The 23,674-nt window shown below is 41.0% G+C and overlaps 1 protein-coding gene across 3 annotated transcripts in view; it reads right to left on the bottom strand.

Moving 5' to 3' along the window:
* Positions 1-23,674, bottom strand: part of PAX3 (paired box 3) — a 96,902-nt gene that overhangs the window by 11,898 nt on the left and 61,330 nt on the right. For all 3 annotated transcript variants that reach the window (XM_033859666.2, XM_033859665.2, XM_033859663.2), the window contains exons 5-7: positions 19,487-19,692; positions 9,251-9,416; positions 8,160-8,374 (exon numbers count right to left, since the gene is read on the bottom strand). In XM_033859666.2, coding sequence (XP_033715557.1) covers positions 8,160-8,374; positions 9,251-9,416; positions 19,487-19,692 — 587 coding nt within the window. The remainder of the gene's footprint in view (positions 1-8,159; positions 8,375-9,250; positions 9,417-19,486; positions 19,693-23,674) is intronic.

Raw genomic sequence — 23,674 nt, 5'->3', positions numbered from 1 at the left:
CTGCCCAGTCATCTCACAGCTCCAAAATATTCCCCGCAAGGTAGAAACACAACCCTTTGATTCCACAAAATGCACTATCTCAAAGGGTCTCCCAATTTACCATCTTTTCCATTGATCAGTGGAGACAATACAATCACTAATCTCAGAAACTCTAGTTTACTGAACTCTAGCTAAACGTCGAGAGGAATTTTTAAATATGACACTATACATTGAAAAATATACACCTCTGATGAAACCCAGACTGTTTTGCAGAGACAGATTCTTTAAAAAAAAAAAAAAATAGTATACAACGAATGACTGAATCCAGTCTTCTGTGTCTGCAGTACAAAGCACACATTCAGCCTCTAATTGAATAAATATGCAAGTATTGAGATTTCTATAGATATTGCCATTTTGCAAATGCAGTAATAAATTAAAAGCTTTACATTGCATTCCAACCACATATAAAGGGTTGATTCAGACCATTGGCCTCACACTAGAATTCAGCACGGCTTTCCTATGTTTTACTGACGAAAAAGAAAACCTTTTTATTCCAGTAGCTTAGTTATGGACCAAGCGATCACACTCAATTTTTTCTCTTCAATGGCTAAAGGAATTCAAATGGGCCTAAATACCTTGGGGTTGTTACATTTTTTGTCCAATGTACAAGAGAAAGTAGCTGATGGAATTTCTACATAAATCAATTGAATTCACAAAAAAATTTTATTTCAGCAAGAAAGGTTTTCTTGTGGCTCATTTCAGTGACATGACGTAAGATTCAGTCACTGGTGGCTGCTGCTCCCTTCCTTTCTTTTAAAAGGAGATTTTGGCCAGGTACTTGCTTCTGTCACAATTCTCCAACTAACTCGAGAGGCTGTGGCTAGAGCTGACATAAACCAGGGCTCTCCTCGCGCTCTTTAAGGGTAGCAACCACAGCCTTCGGAGAAAGACCAAAGGCACCAGGTCAGTTACAGGCTGCATTGATTCAACAAATGGATTAGCAACAACGTTTTCACCACGAAGCAGAATATCTTGAAAACCTAATATGGAGGAATGGAAACATGCAAATGGCCAGTGGTTACTCTGGTGTAGCTGAAATGGGCTTAGTTATGATCGTAAACATCCTTGAGCCTTCATAAACATGTAAAAGGCTTCTGCAGCCCTGGCTGTGAGCTCATGAGTTGCTTTAGAAATGAAACAGAAGGAGGCTGAATCTTCGGAGAGGCTGCCACTCTTGCACAGAATGTCTCTCTGTCCAAGCTTTGTTTGACACCCAATCAATCTCTTTAATCAAAAGCACTCCTTTTTCTTCCACAGATGAATTTCTGGAAATTGTAAGAGGGGAGTGCCTTTGTTTGGAAATGAGTTGGGGGCAGGCCACCTGTTTGTCTGGTTCTTCACGATGATAAAGGTAGGTTGAGGGCACAGGATCTGCAACCTGTGTGTGAAATGGACAAAACAAATGGCCTGGCATCAAGCAGCTTCTGGATGTGTGCCCAAAATGTCCAGAAAAATAGCTCTCCTGAAACAGGAGCTGGCCCCGCCATCACGGTAAATCTTACTGCTTTTACATGTATCAACAGTACTAAAGAAGACCAAGGAATTGCTATACCACAGTGAAAAGGATACTCTCTCTATACAAAACAGAAAAGTACCCATCTCAACCATGCTGAATGACTATACCCCATTCGCATAACAAACTGATGTGTAGTAAATCGCACACCTTCGATGGACAAAAATCCCTCATCTTGCCTTGCAGCTAAGGAATTTGAGATACTTGTGAACACTGTGGTCCAGGAAATGACAAGCAAAATCAAAAGCAGTCTTGAGTTCTGTGTACACATATTAATGCTTAAATGCTTCTCCCTAGTAAGTTTCAGGAGTAACAAATGTTTGTCAAAAGAAACGGTGCTGAGCAATTGAAATCTGATTTGAAATGGAACCACGACAGTCTAATACATATATGCATGAAGTGGAGAAGCTGCCTAATAAGCGTAGCTGACACCAAATATGCAATTTACATACATTACACACTGATAATCTCAATTTTAATATTATTCTTTAAAAGTAGCTGGATGGGTGGTGGAGTTAAAATTTTTCTTTTATAAAATGTGAATAAGAACAAAAGTGTATCCTGACGTCTTCCACCATTAACCACAACCTCCTTAGTGTAAAGATATATCTGCTCTTTCTTGGGTCCGTTTCAGAGGCAGGATCTCATCCCCACAGAGCTGTGATGATTCAACCAGACTTAACAGATGAATGGTCGATAAACTTGATGAGATCTGCAGACCTACTCTTTGTTCCTGAGGTGCTGAGTGGTGAGCAAACATTCAAGCGTGTTTAAGCCTGGTACACAAATCTTTATGAGAATTTTTTCTTTCCTCAGTACATTATCCATGAAATAGGACAGGTGTACTGGTTATTCAATTACATCTTACACAAACCTGGCCAAAATTTGAAATGAGGCCTCTGAGCATAGATCTTACTGTGGGGATTTATTAATAACAGTTAGAAGTTGTCTATAACAAACCTTTTTTTTGTAATTTAAGCCGATTTTCTTATTTTATCATTGGTTTCACTCATAAACCAGAAACGAAAATCGGCCCATCTGTTCTAAACATAAAATGTGTTCATAATAATCCAGATTTATACCAAATGTATTTTTAAGTATTGCTGAATTGAGAGAGTACTCCAAATTTATAGCCTCTGAGGTTACAAAGAGGACTTCCTCTTTTTAAGGAGGAAAATGCTTAAAATGAACGTAGGAAAGGCTCAGAAAGCTTCTTGGATATCAAATGGCTCCGTAGGAAAAAAAAAATGTCAATGATATAAGAGTAAATGAATCAAAACCATATGGATCAAATTTTCCCTAAAATATACAGTTTGAAAAATTAAGGAGGAAAAGTGCTTGGCAAAATGTGTTTTAGGTTTTACCAAACCCAAAACATTCAAAGAATCATTTGCAATGGTTGATGAACCCTAAATGCAGCCAACTTGGCCCATTTTTGTATACTACATAACAATAAAAAAAAGCTTCCTAGATAACTTCATAGTGTAACCCACTGATACTGTATTTCACTCAAGAAATCATTAGAAGCTGTCACCAGAAACCGTGGTGTTTGTAGGAGTAGGGGGGTGCCTGAAACGATATAAGTGTGTTCATTTAATTGGCCTTGTTTTGGGGGTTTGGCTCTGCGTGTTTGGGAGGTGGGGGGAGCAGTGAGGGTAATGTTTCTTGCAAAGGAAAGTTAATTAGAAGAACATGGGCCAAACGTTAATTAGTCTCACGTCTTGAGCATGAGAATATGGTAGTATTTCCTTGGCACTCCGTAGTCCAAGTCGGCATTCCTTTTTTTCTCCTGCACATGCAGGAAGGCGCTGGGAACACACCAGCTGGGTTTGGAGGGGAAATACGTGGTCTCTATTTCCCTTTGCTCTTTCTGTGGTGTTCCCACACCAAGAAAACACAACTTTTCAAAAGAGGGTGCTACTGCAGGGTAGAGGGAGTTGAATGGTTTCCTTCTCAGATCGTGTTTTGTCATTCATCATAAAAGCCTCATCTCCTGAAAGGGTTATATAGTTCAAATGGTCCTAGAAATTCAGAGACAGTAGAAAATTTCAAGGGAATTAGCCTATTCCCAACCCACCCATCCCTGAGAATCTCAAGTTCCCTGACAAATCCAGCTTTTGAGGGAGTGTGAAGCCCAGCCCTCCATCTGTGAAGGCTTTTGACGGTTCCTGCAGGAAAATCAAGTTGAATATCAGTGCTGGAGCCCATGGAAAACTTTCTACAGCATTATGCTCCTTCAGCAAGTGAAATGTGTAATTTCGTTTATTAAAGAACTAGTAATAACTGCAAGAGAGGTAGACTTGGCTTTTAACTCTGCCAGTGACTCTAACTGTGTTGCACTGGCCTCAGCTTTTGCATAAATAAAATGGGAATATTCCCCAGATACAGTTATGGATTCCCTCAGAACAAGACACACTTTTCCAATGATTCAGTAACACACAGACACTTTTAGCAACTTGAGGAAGGATACGACCAAAGCTTCTAAAAGTTTTCATCAGGATTCTGAGATTTGGAATGTCATAGATGCCTGTCAGTCTACTACTACTCTAATCCCACCAGCTGGACAGTGGAACCTTTTCCTGATTCACTGCTTCACACCCATCCCTCCCGAAGCTGAGAATTTCTCTGGGAAAAGCACTGAGGGAATCTAAGAAACACCATTTGACTAATGGCTCTGATTCCAAGCATTTTTTTTTTTTTTTTTAGGCCGCAGGTCATGAGAGATCTTAGTTTCCTGAACCCGCAGCCCGGGCAGTGAAGCACGGAGTCTTGCCCACTGGACCAAAAAGGAAGTCCCTGATTCCAAACTTTAAAAGAATCTTTGCTCAAGGGAGCTGATATGTTAGAGACCCCAAGGGAAAATCAACTACATCCCTCACACCAACAGAGAAACAATTTGCTTATCATAATAGTGTCTATTAATTCTTTGACAAGAAACTAGAAAGCCGATTTCACAATGGTTCACATACTTTCTAACTCATGATTTCCAAGTCTGAATGGCAAACAACACATCAATTTCGATGACACTAAGAAAAGAATCAAATAAAATAGCATCCACTAAAGAGATTTACAATGAATTGATCATAATGACTCAAAAAACTTTAGCTCCAATTCAGTTTAAATGAATAGGTAGGTAAAGACCTATGATGAAAAGTAAAGGCAGGGAATAGGTAAGATGCAAAGTTACATATTATATAACATAGAACATGCATACTATCTCAATTATATGTGTGTGTGTGTGTGTGTGTGTGTGTGTGTGTGTATTTTTTTTTTTAAGCATAAGACCCAGAAAGAGCTGAAAGGCAATATGCAAGAATATTAATAGTGACTCCCCAGGGGAATTTTTTTCCTACTCTAGAGATACCTTTTTAAATTTTTTTTCCATTTTCTACAATAACCATGAAGTACTTTTTATTATTGGGGGAAGTTAAAAGATTGATAAGAAAAATGTGTAAAGCAAAAAAGCATGTAGGGCTTCCCTGGTGGCGCAGTGGTTAAGAACCTGCCTGCCAACGCAGGGGAAAACAGGTTCGAGCCCTGGTCCGGGAAGATCCCACATGCCGCGGAGCAACTAAGCCTGTGTGCCACAACTACAGAGCCTGTGCTCTAGAGCCCACGTACCACAACTACGGAAGCCCGAGTGTCTAGAGCCCTTGCTCCGCAACAAGAGAAGCCACCGCAATGAGAAGCCTGCGCACCACAATCAAGAGTAGCCCCTGCTCGCCGCAACTAGAGAAAGCCCGCGAGCAGCAACGAAGACCCAATGTAGCCAAAAATAAATACATAAATTTATAAACATTTTTTAAAAAGCATGTAAAGAGTGCATTAGCAAAAAGAGTGTTAATTAACCCAAATCCAAAGTTTAGAAAACTAGTTTCTATAAAATGATTTTAAAATATGAATAAGACCCCCACCTCTATTTTTTATGAAACCTATCTCCTCTTCACCCAACTGGGTGCTATCATGAATGAGATTCGAGAGGAGGAGCTGGGAATCCTCTGTCCAGCCCCAGCTCTCTCACTCAGTGCTGTGACCACAAGCTCTCCGAGCCGCAGTTGATTTGTCTGTATATTAGACGTCCAGATAGAGACAGAGGAAATGGAAAAGTTGGAGGAGAAGAGGAGAAATGGCAGTCGCAGGTTTAGTTCTGTTTTTAATGTAATATGATCCAGTATATTAATAAGCACTTCTCTATAGCAAGGAAAAAGACTAAGCCATGAGCACACTTTCTTTACTCTCTTCTTTCGTTAACAGGTAAACCAGCTGTTAGACGTGGACTGTTTTTTTCAAATTTTCTTTACAATATTTTTAATAAAGCCAAACAATCACAAACAGGGTAGTGCACACCTCCCCACCTTGCTTAAATAGAGGCATTCCTGAGAAATGGTAAATCTGAAAGGCTATAGAAATCTGTTTTAATTCCCAACTCTCCTAATGTCCCTATTCCATCTTTCTGTAAACATGTCTGGCAAGATATTGATTCACTCAGCCTTTTTTCCTCCAACTTTGCCTAAGGAAACAAGGAGGAGCTTCATATTCTTCATTTCTTTTCTAACTCACTGGAGATGCTACGAGAACTAAGACAACATGGGTTCCTAGTGGTGGGTTGAGGAGGAAATATATGGTAGAAATGCAAGATGTCCTGGATATTTGCAATTTAATAAGTGAGGAGTTAACATAATGTGTAAGAGCATAGTAAAGAAATACAGGAGAAGTTGCCTGTGGAATTTTCCATGGCTTGATATTGGAATGATTCCCACCCTACCGCCAACTCTGGAATCATAGCCAGGCTTCTTGAAATCAAGGATTAACAGTTTCAAGGTCAAGTGCTAGTACCTGCATTTATATAACACAGTATAATACACTTATACTTCCTATAACATACAAGAGCAGACATCTATAATACAAGAAACTAGGAGCTTCACTTAGAGAATACATGTTCGTGTCATTATTTTTATTATGCTCGAACACTAAGAAATGCCAAAAGAATCCTGGGTCTCACCTTACAGAAGTGGTTCGAGTTGAAGTTTACTTTTATGCAAACTTTCAACTAAATCATGTTCATAAAAAGCTCTTCTATGGCCCCAAATGACTTATAAAACTGCAGAGATAACTACTTCTGATGTTACTTCTAAACTGTGGAAGAAGCTTCTATGCTATAGATCCAGACATTTAAAGATGAATCTATTAATATAAATCCATGATTTTCATGCAAAATCACATTCACAGAGGCGAGCACTTGGAAATTAAATGTATTAAAGTCCTGTAGGAAGCATGTCCATTGTTTTCATGTTGTTATTTTTCAGCTGAGGCTTAAAGCCACCTCTTATTTTTTATCCCAGGATGTGCTATAGGAATCTATGAAACTTAATTACATTCACTGTTACAAAAAAGGATTTACGAACTTTTGCCTTTAGGCAGAAATGTTTATTTCATTGCCTTTGCTATTCATTCTTTTCAACTCCAACGGCTTTGAACTTTTCAGCTGCTCGGAGTTATCACCGTTGTGCAGAGCCCAGGAACTCCACTCCCAAGACGCAGACCACAAGTTGAAGAAAACGAAGAAGGCAAAGATATATGAGTCGTTATTTTGGCCACCCTTTGTGCCATTAAAATCTCATTTTCTGCCTATTAGAATGCCCTCTTGGTGTTTAGGCAGCAGTGATAGTCAGTGATTAGTGTGTAATTGAGTATAATTGTCTTTTCACTTTTCATTTGTGTCATTCTGAGCTTCTCTCTGTTTTTCTAACCACCAAGAGGAAAAAGGGGGTTAAGAAAAGATAAAGCTGTTAAAACTCTCACTCTCGGCCCTGAAGAGATTCTCGATTGCAATTATAGATTGCAACCCCTTCGTGACATTTCTCCAAATTCAGCGGGCAGCTCTCCTCGCCACCTGGGCCAAGTGCTCTCTAATAAAATCAAGTGATCTGTATTTAAACAACTGCTAATAATGTCAACCTCAGACAGATGCCACATGTAGGAAATTTAACCAACCCTCTGACATGCAATTATCAAGGCAATTTATTAATATAATCTCTCAAGAAAAGCTCATAGTCCAATGCAAATTAGAAAAACAATTACAACATTCAAATATCTATATATTCCCAAAGAGCAGTAATTCTCCTAATTTGTGTGTTTATAACTCATTTATCCTAGAGTTCTGTAGTCATCAGCTGGGTCTCTCTCCACACAACTTGTGAACCTCCTCTCCAAATACTGTATAAAAGCTTTGGTGTTTTCTAATTAAGTGTTTTTGCTCACAACCCTATCAGCTGACCAAATACCATTAAAAAAAGAAATGTGTGTGAACCTCTTACCCAAAACCCTGAACAAGGAGTGCAGAAGATGAATGCCTTGACAGCTAAGTATAACATACAATCTCTGTGATTACATTAAAAGTCACTTGGATTTTAAGTCTAAGCTACAACTTTTGATACAGCCCGTAGGAAGGGTGGAGAGAAAGGAAACCAGAAAACTGAAATCATGTGGCTTGTATAAAGAATACATTATGGTTTAAATTTGGCAATTCATTATATGACTGCCTCGGGGAATTGACTATTTGGTTCTGGTATACAGCAAATCGTCTGTCTGGAAACACGGGACTGACCTGAGGTGAAAGGCCATTGCCAATGGCGGGGTTCATGGGGTTGGAGGGCCCGGACGGAGGCACAAAGCTGTCTGTATAGCTGGAAAATCCATGCCTGGTGCTGGAGAGGCAGTAGGCAGAGCTGCTGTCCGGGGTGGAAGGAATAGTGCTTTGGTGTACAGTGCTTGGAGGAAGCGGCTGAGGTCTGTGGACCGTGCTGCTGGGATCCGACACGGCTGCAAGGAAGAAGGTCATCAGCCATAAATCTCCTTTGGAGGCCAGCAGAGAAAGTTCAGTACAAAAGTTCACAGTCACCAAGCCATCAGCAGTATATCCTGGTCAGCCACATGTAAATTTCAAACTGTCCTTCTTGACACTCAGGTCTAGAACCACTCATAACAAATACAGCCACATCTCTGCACGTATGTGCAGCTACATAATTTATCTACAGTTTCAACGCACACTCGCCCAGAACAGAAATTCAGAAATCACATCGACAGTGCGAACAAACCTATTTTGGTAGTGAATGTTATTCATCAACACGAGGATTAACCCACGTAAGAATTGCAAGTCTCAAGCTTCTTATCAAATTTACTTCCAAAGCACCTGAACATTAGTGTCACAGTATAGTTTCGAATGCCTGCAAGGCTATCTTTCATAATGCAAACTAATTTAGTTTTATCATTTATCCCATTCACCTCTATGCACTAAGACAGAGGGACTTTTTATCAAAGCTTACCTTCCCTCTACTCCTACTGCAGTTAGGAGCCGTCACAGAACTTCAGTTAATGGCAGACTGGAGTATAAATGTAAAGTTTTAACAAAGGAAAAGCAAATTGCATGCTTATTCAGGGATGCTGTTTTGTTTTGTTTTAAAATACTGAAACAGTATTATATTACAACACAGTTTATCTAGAGAGATTCAGACAGGTCACAGGACAAACTATGTTTCTGAAATGGGACAGGTATCAGTACTTTCAGGACAACCTGATGTAATGTAATGAGCATACAAACAGCCACAAGGACACCGCAGAAGATTTCACTGCAGAAATTAAGCAGCAAGGAACAAGATTGGGTGTTGCATCTTAACCCCCGACCCCATTCCTCCATACCTTGTGGAATAGCTGTGGGCTGGTAAGAGGTCTCGGACAGCTGGTATGTTGGCAGAGTCGGCATGGCCGTGGGAGGGAATCCCCCCGGAATGAGATGGTTGAAAGCCATCAGTTGATTGGCCCCAGCCTGCTTCCTCCATCTTGCACGGCGGTTGCTAAACCAGACCTATGGATTTAATTTAAAATTTGAGGATTTCACTGATGAAATAATAGTACAGTCTTAATGAATTTTTCATGCTAAAACAGATTAAAGGCCCCTTACTGACAGGGCAAATAGACACAAGAGCCCTCCACCTTCTGGGTTGTATTGTCAGGGAAGAAAGGAGAGTTAGATGTCAGGGGTCAGTAGAGGGACTTCGAGGGCCTTCAATGGTCCTGCAGAGCCCCCACGAGCCCGGGGGGTGACCATGGGAAGGGATGGCTAAGCAGGGATGGGAACAACGGGAACTCCCTGCCATCACCACAAGCACCCTCCCACCTTCATGTACCGCAGCATAGCGGGGAGGATCCAGGAGTCTGTTTGGCCCCCGCGTGACACGTGTCCTAATTTGGTCTTACCTATCACACTAACCCTTGTTTTTTATAGTCTTATCAATGTGTTTGTATTTCTATGGACATTATGTGCACAATTCCTGGAAAGTCATATAAATTAACCAGAAGGATAAATGGAGCTATGCTACCATCCCTTCCAAAGTGTGAGACATTGTGCTGGTCTTCATGGAAATAGATGCTGAAGAGGTAAGTATTTCAAGAAATGAAAGCCTTTTATCTATGAAGCTCTTTTAAATAGTGGGGTTATTTATTATTTCTTTCAACAGCAGCTGTAAGCACCTATCTTTTCAACAGAGGGCTAAAGGGGTGGATAAGATAGGATCCCTGCGCTCCAGTAGCTTACTGTCTCCTCCTCTAGGAACTCACAGAGTAATCAAGGTCACCAAAATAACTGCTCACAGGAGGTAGAAACTCCATGTGTGAAAATGCAGAGAAATTAGGAGAAGTTTAGAGTGGAGACAAAGTTTCAACTCCTTTTAAAACTTGGATATGATTTCGAAAAGTGGTCACACCAGTTGGAAGAGATACAAGAGACCAGCATGTCTAAGAAAAGTTGAGACTTGATTTCCTTATAGAACAAAGTTAACAATTATACAACTTAAATGTAAATTTCAAGTCACAAAACTTTTTTTTATTTTTATTTTTTGCGGTATGCGGGCCTCTCACTGTTGTGGCCTCTCCTGTTGCGGAGCACAGGCTCCGGACGCGCAGGCTCAGCGGCCATGGCTCACGGGCCCAGCCGCTCCAAGGCATGTGGGATCCTCCCGGACCGGGGCACAAACCCGTGTCCCCTGCATCGGCAGGCGGACTCTCAACCACTGCGCCACCAGGGAAGCCCTAAAATTTTTAAAAGAGTGGAGAGAGGAATGTCTCCCTTCTGTAGCAAGAAAGCCCAGTTTAACAGATACTTTGCCAAGGTATCTGCTTAAACTTTTGCCAATCACCCAAGCATTTATCTGGAAAAGAGTTTGGTCATCTCTAACCATGATGCAAGACAGTTGTAAGGAAAGCTATTTGAACTTCCTCAGAACACTAACATTGAATACTCCTTAAGTTTCCAACAGGAAAAGAAGGGAAGTCAATATTTTCCCATGTTGATACATAATTGAATTAGAGTTTTACTTAACTTAAGAAATTGCCACCTGGGATAACAGAACCATTGACAGCACTCAATTTCAGGTCTGCGTCAATTGTGTTTTCTCAGCGCAAGTCTAAGCGTCTGTTACCGGGACTCCCAAAGGCATCAGGGTAAGGAAACTGTTTTCAGGGAAGTGCTTGGAACAAGCTGGTTAGCCTGAGGAGGCTGGGGGTGAGAAATTAGGGTTGTTTTCATGCCTGAATGCACTGTCCCATACCACGCACTGTGTCATATTTTATAGTATAAAACCTCCAGATTAATGAGGCACACCTGGCTCAGGTGATGGGTTTTTTTTTTTTTTTTTTTTTTTTTCCTCCCCACACTTATCTAGACCAGCCCATGGGCAGTGCACCTTCAGGTTAATGTACTAGGCTGGGAGGAGAGTTGAATTTCCAAAAGTTCTGATGTGACTTCACTCATTCAGACTTACTGTCTTCAAATCTACTGGTGAGATCCCTTATGAAGAACTCAGAAGCTTGCCACTTCTGACATTATCAGAGCATGTTGCCAATCTCTCTGTGCCAACTTCCTGCTGTAACTTTTAGATAAGCAAACCAAATGTGATTTTTCCAGTGGGTGGGCTCTGCCTGGTTAGTTGATCAGTCTTAACCTACTTTTGATCTACATTCATGCTAACGCCTCCATAATCCAATTTTTTAAATCAAAAATGTCTTTGCTCAGATAATAAATTAGAAGAAACATCATAACTACAAATCCCTTCAAAACATTAAATCCAAAAGGCTAGGGGTAAAGTTTTGGGGGTTTTATTTCCATTTTTCCAAAATGATACAAGTAAATATTGATGACATGGAATAAACCTACCGGAGTTGAATAAAAATTCTTATAGTTACAATACAGCATATATTATAACTACAATATAAGATGAAGAGAAATAGTTGGGAAGCAAATCTTTACTGAAAAACAAACCTTCAACAGGAGGTTTCAGAGTTTCCCAAAGGAAGGAATTTAAATGTTGTTTAAATTTAGGCTAAATAAATCCAGAGGGCTATTCCTGAGGGAAGCAGGGCTTACTGAAGACTGAGCTGCCTGTCTCTGGCCATTTAACCAGAATTTTCTTTTTTTTCTTTTTTTTTTTTTTGCGGTACGCGGGCCTCTCACTGTTGTGGCCTCTCCCGCTGCAGAGCACAGGCTCCGGACGCGCAGGCGCAGCAGCCATGGCTCACGGGCCCAGCCGCTCCGCGGCATGTGGGATCTTCCCAGACCGGGGCACGAACCCATGTCCCTTGCATCGGCAGGCGGACTCTCAACCACTGCGCCACCAGGGAAGCCCTTAACCAGATTTTTCTATCATCTTGCCCCTGCCAGCCTCTGCATCTCCTAGAACCAGCTGACACTGCCAACAGAAGCACTAAAGGAAAAATATACTGAAGTTGCAAAATGGGAAACAGCCCTTGCCTTCTTTATGCTTTGAAATTCATAAACATCTATTTTTAATAGAAAAAAAATGCCCTTGAAATCACCTTCATTTTAAGTACCCAAACTGGCTATGCACAGTGATCCTGGGGTACTGTTATTAGCCCATCTTTGACTGAAAGACATTCCCTTGCCCTCAGAAGTCCTACCCAACTCTTCCAATATTGTCTGTCTAATTCCTAACAGACAATCAAGGAATAATCTACTGAATGGCTTGTATAAGTGCAGAATACTGAATATGTTCATCTAAAATGGGTGGAAGGCATCTATGATTCAGTTGTTACTATCACGAGAAACTTTGTTTTGAAAAGAGTAGCAATTGCAACAGAGACAAACTGGCCTTTGATGTTCTGGAGGACAATATGAGTGTTCCACCAATTTCTTAGCCAGAAGGGCAGGAAGAACAAGTTTTACTAAGCTATCTACCTATTAAATGTCATTCTACGATCTCTAATTCAATGTGATTTCACTCTCCCCACGCAGCATTACCTGGCCTTACACATCACACTTAGCATGGTAAGAAAGTGGGGCGGGAGACATACATTGGTGGATAACTACTCCCAGGCGTGGGTAATTGCTTACAATTGCCTGTATAATATCACACTACAGCAGAACCTTCCCTCGCACCAAGTTTTTATTTCATTTGATGAACTGCAGCCTGGTTCATTTTCATCTGCTCCTGGATCTTTCCCTACTTGTACGTCTCTCTTCAGAGCCCTTCTACAAAGTCATATTCACGCTTTTGGACATGATATTTAGATCCATTCTGGAGTAATATAATATCAAATGATTTTTTGAAACAAAATTTAAAATACAACATCATAATAACTAGGGATTAAAGGTAATGAATCACAAAAGAACAGGTCTTTATAAATTTTTCTCTTCACGAGTAAAAAAAGTACCAATTTGTTCTCAACAATGAAAGTTGTAAAAAAAACTTAATATTTTAAGAAATACGGTAATACTTTTCATTCACATGGAAGCAGTGCAGACCAGGCAATAGTTGAATCCCACCTTTCCCCACCCCTCACTACCTCTGTGATCTTGAACAATTTGCATAATATCTGTGGGTCTCTGTTTTCTCATCTGCTAAATGGGAGAAATAAAAAACTCCTTCAGGGCTTCCCTGGTGGCGCAGTGGTTAAGAGTCCGCCTGCCGATGCAGGGGACACAGGTTCGTGCCCCGGTCCGGGAAGATCCCACATGCCGCGGAGCGGCTGGGCCCGTGAGCCATGGCCGCTGAGCCTGCGCGTCCGGAGCCTGTGCTCCGCAACAGGAGAAGCCACAACAGTGAGAGGCCCACGTACCACAAAAAAAAAAAAAAAAAGCTCCCTCACAAGATTAAGTGAGACAATATAATCAATTAAATGAGACAATACAATCAAAGCTTGCAAAACACCTAAGAGATACTGTGTTCAGTAAATGTTAGTTATTAAATACAAACCACACTGAGAAATCCAAGAATTAAGAGACTTGCTTTTTTTTCTAAGCTCTCTGGTCTACAGCCAAAGCCTTTTGTGCCCCTGAGCAAACAGGAAAGTACCCAAATAACACCTCAAATAATTGAACGCCAGTTTGGCTTGAATGGAGACTTAGGTCCAAATTGCTTCCAAGGTTCACGGATTAGTGTTAATTGTCCCATGGTGTAAGCCTAATTTTGCCCGTCAATAAATTACTGGTTCACATTTTTGGCGTGGTCCTCAAAGGCAATCTAACCTACATTGTTCCAGATGGGTTATTTCAAATGCCATTTAAAAAATGGGAAGAGAATGTAATCATTAATCCTTAGAAAGAGAATTCTCAACAAGATTATAAAATGTTTCATTAAATACTAGAGCTGAGGGGCTTCCCTGCTGGCGCAGTGGTTGAGAATCTGCCTGCTAATGCAGGGGACACGGGTTCGAGCCCTGGTCTGGGAGGATCCCACATGCCGCGAAGCAACTAGGCCCGTGAGCCACAACTACTGAGCCTGCGCGTCTGGAGCCTGTGCTCCGCAACAAGAGAGGCTGCGATAGTGAAAGGCCCGCGCACCGCGATGAAGAGTGGCCCCCGCTTGCCACAACTAGAGAAATCCCTCGCGTAGAAACGAAGACCCAACACAGCAATAATTAATTAATTAATTAATAAACTCCTACCCCCAACATCTAAAAAAAAAATGATTTAAAAAAAATACTAGAGCTGAAACTAAAGTGCCAATTACAGTACTTTCCAAGTAGGTAAATTCAGGACAAGCTGCTTGTTCCCTGGACCTTCCCACTCACTCCACTCCCTCTCTCCCATATCTCACACGCCCAGCCCTCTTCCCATTGCTGCTACCCAGCCTTGACCACTGTATGGAGAGCAGGTTGGGGAAAGGATGAGCAAGGCTGATGAGGAGAAATGCCACGCTCCTGTGAATGTCAGAGGATCACGACACACATGAAAGTGTACTTAACTGCACCTTTATGTATCCCAAGGGCAAACTCCTGCAGAGAATTGTAGGATGACCACATTTTTGCTTTATTATGGAGTTCAGGACCAATATTCTGTACCTATCTTTAAACTATACAGATCTGGGGCTTCCCTGGTGGCGCAGTGGTTGAGAGTCCGCCTGCCAATGCAGGGGACGCGGGTTCGTGCCCCGGTCCGGGAAGATCCCACATGCCGTGGAGCGGCTGCGTCCGTGAGCCATGGCCACTGAGCCTGCGCATCCGGAGCCTGTGCTCCGCAATGGGAGAGGCCACGACAGTGAGAGGCCCGCATACCGCAAAAAATAAAATAAAAATAAACTATACAGATCTGTTAGATGGCTTTAAACCACCATTGGGCTTCCCTGAGGATCACAAATTACTGATGCTATAAGGGTCCTGAGAGATCATGCATCCTAGGGGGTTTTAATTAAAGGAAAGAACAGGGGGGGATTTCCCTGGCAGTCCAGTGGTTAGGACTTCGCGCTCTCACTGCTGAGGGACTGGGTTCAATCCCTGGTCGGGGAACTAAAATCCCATAAGCTGTGTGGTGCTGCCAAAAAAAAAAAAAAAGAAAGAAAGAAAGAACAGGAGGTGGTGATTTTTGGGAATATGATGAGAGCTAGGGGCCCTCTCCCTATTTAACACTTGTGTACACACACACACACACACACACACACACACACACACACAGGCAAAGGCACAACATTTGTGCACAAATCTCAAGTTTCCCAGATCTCCTGAAGTCCATCCATGATTATCCTGGTCATCCATGGACCCAGACTAAGATCATCTGATCTAAACCCCATATTTTCAAATTTGTATTTAAATTTTGAAAAACCTGAAGTCCAGCAGGATTACAGCAAAATTGTGACTTGCCCAACAAAACATTTTTGGCAAAGCTGAAACCAAAACCCACATCTTCTGAGACTCCTAGTTAAATGCTTTTCCACAAGCAGCTTCCTTTCCTGTCTTCCATTACCTGGGTGGTAAGAGAACAATGCTTGCCTACTTCTTGGAGTTTTAGATGGAATATTTACTAAAACGTTTACACATCATAAATGTCTGCAAGTCACCCTTCCTTACAAAACTTTAGTGCTCGCCCTTATTTGCATAGTAACAGCTACCCAGGAGGTGAATTAGGCAAATTAGTCTTTGCTGTACAATCATTCTTAGATTGTGTACTCAAATTTGACTCTGATAAATATAACATAGCTACTGTCTAAACAAATTTTTATGGAATACTGACATAGGTCTAATTTATTAAAGCTTTAGTCTCATTTTTATCCAGAAGGGTTTAGAAGGTGTTTTTTTTCCCCCCCTCTGGGAGGAAAAAAAAAGGAATGTAGACACATTTGGGTTTTTTGTGGGGGGGGGGTGCGGTGTTTGGTGTTGGGTTTTCCCAGGTGCCCCAAATTAAAATAACTCACACTCTCTGGCTATCACTCAAACTGAGTTGACTTTGCTACTGCTTTCCCAGATCCTTCTAAAAACTAAAGGATTTTGTTCTGGCATTTTAATCAGTGATTAACTACTCCCTTCTTTTTCCTGCTGGGTTAAGTAAAAGATCCATATGCCGGGTGTTGTAGGGAATTTGTTAGGCTGTAGATCATAGCTGTGGTGCAAGACGTGATGTGTCTCAAGGGAACTAATGAAGCCATAAGGAATGCAAAGAGTCACCGGGTTAAAGCCACATTAGGACAGCTGTTAGGTTAATGAGGGCCCCGCTTCGGAGAGGAGGTCACTGTATAGAAAAATATGAACCACTCTTTATTGGTTTGATCCCATGTCCTCTGGAAGTTAATGGGCCATTCTTATTCTCCTTTGACGTTCACTGAGCCAGATGCGAGTGCCGGGCACTGTACAAGCTGCATGCGGTTGAGATTAACTCTGTCCCCCCATCTTTGTCTTTGGCAAAAGCAACAATGAACGAGGGAGAGCAACACAGCACGCTCTTTTCAATTTTCCGTCACTCTCTTTGTTTGATTTCTTTACAGCCAATGTTTATTTTTTGACTCTGAGTTCAGAACTGATCTTCGATCTATCTTAAGGACAGACCCAGTATGTGGGCTTGGCCAGCCAGAGAGGATAAGGACCAGATCCTGGAATATAGTGGGCAGTCAGTAAAGGTTTGCCAAAAGAATGGAAGAATGAATGGACCTCACTTTCCATTTAAACCAGGTGATCACATAACTATAATAAAAACAAATAGATTTGATATATGTAATATTTGTAGCATTATTATATATATTATAATACATACGCTGTATATATTACCATAAAATAATGTGATATTTATATATACGTCTATAAATATCATCATGATTTGTGGTCAGCGGTGGACATTTCTGGGAAGGAGCGCTATATCACAATGTAATAGGCAGAGGGATCGAATAGCTCCAGCTGTAAAACATTTGTGTTGCAAACCCCAGCATATCTGTGACTCTTCCCTACACTCACCTTTGCACCCACCTCCAGCTCACACGATCAGCTGCCTACCTTCCACCTTTCAAGGCAGTTCTCTCCTTTCCATCCTCACTGCCACTGACCTACTTCAGAAACCACTGAAAAGTTTGCCGTTGTCCATGTACCACCCCTAAACTCCACAGAGTGCCTGGTACATAACAAGGATTCCTGAAATGACGAGTGAATAACCTGAGTTGACACACTTCTGTATGTTATATCTGACATAATCATATTCTCCCCATAATGATAACCAAAGTTAAGAATGAACATTTTCATAAGTACCAAAAAATAAACACTAAGAATACAAAGAGAGCAAATAGATTTTCAAGCAATCATATTCCTTCCTGCCACCCTAGCACTCCCTACCCTTAATCAAATTGAACTATTCACTGTGTTCTCAACACGACTAGAGTGAAAAATGAAAGGTCATCTGATATGCAACTCATGTGCTTCCGACTCTGTGCTTTTGCTCATTATTCTGTATTACCAAAATACTCTCCCAACCTCCCTGTCCAATGAATATCTATCTAAACTCAAAAGGCCATCTGAACCCTCCCTTCTTCATGATCCCCTCTTGTTTACTCCAATAAAATCTGACCCTTTCCTCTTCTCGACTCTCACTGCACTTCAGCTCTCTCTAACACACTTATCATCTCGGCTTTGTTTTTAAATTATTCATGCGTTTACTTTATTACCCATTAAATACTAGTTCCTTGAGAAATTTGCCTTAATTCATCTTAGTGTTCCTTGGCCTTCCTAGCACTGTGATGATCAGAAAGAAAGTCAAGTTGAAGAAAACAATCCCTCTGACTTGGCTCTGCAGGCTACGAGAGGCTATTCCAAAATAGTCTGTGATAGGAGAGGTAGTTAGATGCTTATGGGAAAGTGTCGATCAATCTGGAGACCACATCAACTGCCTAGTTCGCTGCTGAGTCCCCAGCCTCACTCTAACTATGAACGTCAAGTATCTGGCAATAACATGACGTTTCCAGACAAGGTAACTTCACTCCTGGGGCAGTAAGGGGTTCCAGGATACCCTGAGGCATTTGTAATCTTTCCAACCATGCTTTACTGCCTTGAGAAGAAAGTTCATTACTCACAATGAAACATCATTCTATCACTCAATAGAAACATATTACACCAAAGTAGCCTTTCCAGAGGGTTCAGAACACTTCTGAGTTGAAAAGATAATTTAAAATGTTCTTTAAATAATACAGTTACTTGCAATGCTTCTAGACTTAAAGGAAGGGATTTTACCTTATATAACTTTGCACATCTTCATAATTGAAAGGCCATAGGGAGGAAGTGTATGGAATCCAATTACCTCCATCACTTACTAGCTACATGACTTTGGGTAGCTACTTAAATAGTCTGAGTCTCAGCTTCCTCATCTATAAATTGGGGATATTAATAGCACCAACCTAGGGTTTTAACGGTGAGTAAATGAACTGATTCTTATAAAGCATTTAGAACAGTGCCTGGCACAGAGTAACCACTCAAAATTTTGCTATTATCTATGTACCACCCCCAAAGTCTATACAGTGCTTGGTACATAACAAGGATTCCTGAAATGGTGAATAAATAATGTGAATTGACACCCTTCTCTGTGATACATCTGATATAATTACATTCTCCTCATAATGACAACCAAAGTCTAAAATAAGAATGTCTACTTTCATAAATACAAAAAAAAATACTAAGAATACAAAGAAAGCTAATTAAATGGATCACAGTTTTAAATCTATATATATAAAATACTTGTATCAAATAATGTGATAGAAAAGAAGCAAATATAGCCATCACATCAATAAATTTAATTGGACTTATCAACCTATTAAGAGGAAAAGGAAAACTTTCTGACTGGTTAGCAAAGTAGTATGTTGCTGTATACCACAGACATACCTTGGGGGAGATGGCGGGGCAGGGGGCGAGGGGGGGGTGTTGGCAGGAGGTGCTTGGACCAAGCACATGCCATAAAATGGAAACGGAGGTCATGACGTCGTTATCACGACACGGCGAAATATGAAGGAAAGAAATGAGAGAGAAAGGAAGAACTTTATAATGTGAGAGGCTGCCATGCACAATGAAGGACCATTCCTGATACATTTACTTTCTTGGTCTGAAACATGCTTTAGAGGAGAAGACACTCTTGTTTCCTGTGTGGGTTTAAGCAGGAAGGGGATGTTTGGATGTCAGTACCTGTACTCGGGCCTCGGTGAGCTTTGCCCTCTGGGCCAGTTCCTCCCTAGTGTAAATATCAGGATAGTGAGTTCTTTCAAAAGCCCGTTCCAGTTCTTCAAGCTGCTCTGCTGTGAAAGTGGTTCGGCTCCTGCGCTGTTTCCTCTTGAGCGGTAAATCTGGTTCAGAGTCGATGTCAGAGCCTTCATCTGATTGGGGTGCCGAGGCTAAAAGCACAGGAGAAAAAAAGTGATCAAATGTGAATCAGAAAACAAGTCTGGGGAGTTCACTGGTAGCTGAGCAGTGAGGATTCAGCACTGTCACTGCCATGGCCCGGGTTCGATACCTGGTCAAGGAACTGAGATCCCACAAGCTTCTTGGAGTGCCAAAATATGAAAAAAAAAAAAAAAAAGTCTGACCAAGCTATAATGATTCAAATCCTAGTCTAAAGTACATTCCCAATGTCCTCCCACTGACACAAAGCCCCTCCTTGCAGTATTACATTATTAAATGGTATTTAATCTCTTCCCCTATCCCATCTCCAAGGCCCCCAGGCAGAAATAATGGCTCTCTGCACCTGTCATTCTAAGCCCATTATGAACTCTTAGAAAGCAGAGACAGGCCTTACTCCATGTTTCTGGCCCATGTCCTTAGCCTTTAATGGGTACTCCGTTCTTGTCTAATAAATGAATCACATTTAATCTGGTTCCTGATCAATCTTCACCAGCCTTTAGACCAGGAAAAAATTTGTTAAAAAGGGATTTTTTAAATTAATATTCCAAAACTGACTTCGTATCTAAAAAGGCAATAATCATAAACTAGTGCAGGATTCCTATAAATTTGTAGACTATACCGCTCCTATAAGAAACACCGTGTTAAATTTACTCTCTCATTGCCAGATATTAGGAAATGCTTTAAGGAGAGTTTAGACATTGTTAATGCAAATCTCAAGAACAGACTCAGGAAGAAGCAGGCATCGTCTACGAAACTGTTTCTAAACAGAAGTTCAGAGTCTGGGTCTGAGAGGCAGCTGCTTAGGACCGCTGCCTAGTTTGAGGAACGCAGTGCAAAATAAAAACGCAGGACCCCCGTGTTCACAAGTTATCACGAATTTCAAGATGGCAACTACAGAGCATAAAACTAAGCACGGGGCCTTCTGCACATGGGGCCCTGAGCGACTGCATAGGCCACACGTCCCTGAAGCCAGCCTTGCTACAGGCCCCCTCCTCACCAAAGCTTGAATTTGCCTGGATGAGCACGCATCAGGAAGGAGACCTTCCAGTTTTAGTATGCAGGCGCCCAAGAAACCGGAGGAGGAGTTGGGAAATTAAGTCGAAATTGGCATTAATAATGCAATTTAGCGTCTGTGAGTTGTGACAGTAGAGCACCTGTTGGCCAATAGCAGGTTCTTCAGCTTGAGGATGCACCAGACATAGGGCTCTCGGTAGGAGAGCAGCCCCCTCCCAGAGGCCTGGCCCTCAGGACAGTGGCAGAGGTTGTCAGAGGGCTACCAGGCCACAGACTCTTGAGTGTAGCGTGGGAGCCAGAGCAGCCTTGCCCCTGAACACATGCAAATGCTCTCAAAACTTCCCAAATAACTGGAGGATCCTCTGGGGAAGAGGCTGAGGTGTGCTGTCAGCAAATGAGGAGAGAAAGCCAGAAAATTGTAGATGACTAATGTCAACGTCAAGGTAACTCATCTCCGCCCCCCAGGCTGGTAGAACCTGGGGAAATGCCGGAAGTGCAAGAAGCGATCCTAAAATGAAGTATCTCCTATACTACTAATTCTCTTTTCTCTTAAGCTCAAACTTAGTTCTGCCCTATAGAAATTTAAAATTTCATTTTACTTCAGTATAAATTATACGCTGCCCCAAAAGGTACACATCCAAAATAACCCACAAATATAATTTTAAGTTTTCTAATATTTTAGTCCTTCTACATTTTATTCACATTCAAATACTGTGAAATTAAGAGAGTAAATTAATAATATATATGACAAATCAAAGAAAACCGATACTGGCACATAAAAGCAAAATGGAATTATAATATGTAATGCTCTACTGTATGTTAGCCATTAAGCTTGGTTTTTCAATTGTTATCTAATTTAATGTAAAATGGTCTAATTTAATATAAATCTTATTTTAGGAAATGTTAGTATTAACTGAAAGAAAGAAAAATAGACTTTAAGTATGCTAACACTTTACAGGAGTATTAACATGCTAAGAAATATGTCATTCATTGCATTATAAACTTCAAAAGCAGCCAATACAACTTACATGTGTATACCTTTAATAAACGTGAACCAAATTAAAAGAACAATAATTTGTGCCTAATTGTAGGGCAGCGGTTCTCAAACCTCTGGAGCATCAGAATCCCTGGAAGAACCTATTAAAAACCAGATGGCTGTCCCCTCTTCTTATTCCATACGTCTGGGGTGGGCTCTGAGAATTCACATTTTTAACACATTCCCTGGCGATTGACGCTGATGTTACTGATCCTGGACAGACACTTTGAGAACGCTCTGCAGAACATTTCAGATTAATTATTCACTTCCCCCTCAAAATTCCCAAGTATATAAAATATTTTCTGCCACAATTTATCCAAAAAATTGCTCCCACCTGTATTTTTTTCTGTTATAAATAATATACTCCCCAAGAAACAGATTACTCATTCCCCTAAGAAGAAAATAAATTTTTATAGAACGTTTTCCTTCCATGCTTCCAGTTTCTGTTGCCCTGACTTTTCTGTCTAAAGTGAATTCAGGTGAAAAACTCAACAGCATTTAAGAACTGACCAAAATCTCTCCTCTGCCTGTGAGAACCTTAAATCTTTGCTTGCACTTTCTCTTACCATGATCCCATTAGGATAATAGTATGTGGAAATTTTCATGTTTCCTTTGGGAGTCTCTGGGGCTAGTAAATCCTCCCAAGTAAATATGATGTGCCATGCATTGTCAGGTCAATTAATCAAAATCATCGCTGGTTTCTGGAGAAAGAGGGCTGCTTAGATGTACAAGTACCAACCAGAGTTAATTCTGAGGGTCAAGACCACTGTTTCACCTTAACAATTAACATCCCCCAGAATAGAAGCTCTATGAGCTCAAGACCCTTCCTTTGCCTTGTTCATTGCTAGAATTACTGCTGGAACATAATAGGTGCTCAATAAATACATGCTGAATGACTAGAAGTACAGGAGAAAAATTAAGTTTTGAACCAAAACTCACTTTTCTGTCACAATTTTACATCTTTAAAATGGAAATTCTGCTCTTTTGAGTCACCCAACTACCACTTATAGATGAGCTTTGGGGCGGGGGTTGTGAGTCCTTGAAAATTACTTGGAAATTCTTGCAAGTACTTGCATGCCTGAATTTTTCTAGGAAATAATTACCAATTTTTTCAAAGAGGATTGTGATTTTTAAAAAAAGATGAAGAACCACCAACAGTCAGTGATAAACAAGACTCAAGACTATCTGAGTTCAATAGCACAGCCTTTACCACCAAAAATAAATTTTTCTTTAACAAGCTAGCAAATTACTACTTTTATTCCTAGACTGTTTATTCAAAAGCAATCCAAAGGTTCCATCTAACTAGGAAAAACTCCAAATAGCATCATTTTAAAGACACTGAGGAAACGATTTGCCTGATTTTTCTGCTAGAAAATTATCTGAACCAGCTGATCATTTTTGACACGATGAAGCCACAACCTTACAAGTTAATTCTAACTTTTCCCCATCTGTAAACTCCAAAAGGATGTGGGCTTTAAAAAATGTTCAGTTAGCAACCCTAGATTAATCTACCAGCTAGGAAATACTAGCTCTTTCTAAAGATGGAAACACTACCATTTCTTATACTACTCAATAGAATTAAAATGTTTTTTGTGTTTTTTTTTAAATTTATTTTATTTTTGGCTGCGCTGGGTCTTCATTGCCGCGAGCAGGCTTTCCCTAGTTGCGGTGAGCAGGGTCTACTCTTCATTGCAGTGCACAGGCTTCTCATTGCGGTGGCTTCTCTTGTTGCGGAGCACGTGCTCTAGGCAGGTGGGCTTCAGTAGTTGTGGCTCACGGGCTCTAGAGCGCAGGCTCAGTAGTTGTGGCGCACGGGCTTAGTTGCTCCGCGGCATGTGGGATCTTCCTGGACCAGAGCTTGAACCCGTGTTCCCTGCATTGGCAGGTGGATTCTTAACCACTGCACCACCAGGGAAGCCCTAAAA

This window comes from Tursiops truncatus, chromosome 7 (assembly GCF_011762595.2).
Source record: "Tursiops truncatus isolate mTurTru1 chromosome 7, mTurTru1.mat.Y, whole genome shotgun sequence".
In the NCBI taxonomy this organism is placed as follows: Eukaryota; Metazoa; Chordata; class Mammalia; order Artiodactyla; family Delphinidae; genus Tursiops; species Tursiops truncatus.
This window is presented reverse-complemented; position numbering and strand designations above follow the sequence as displayed.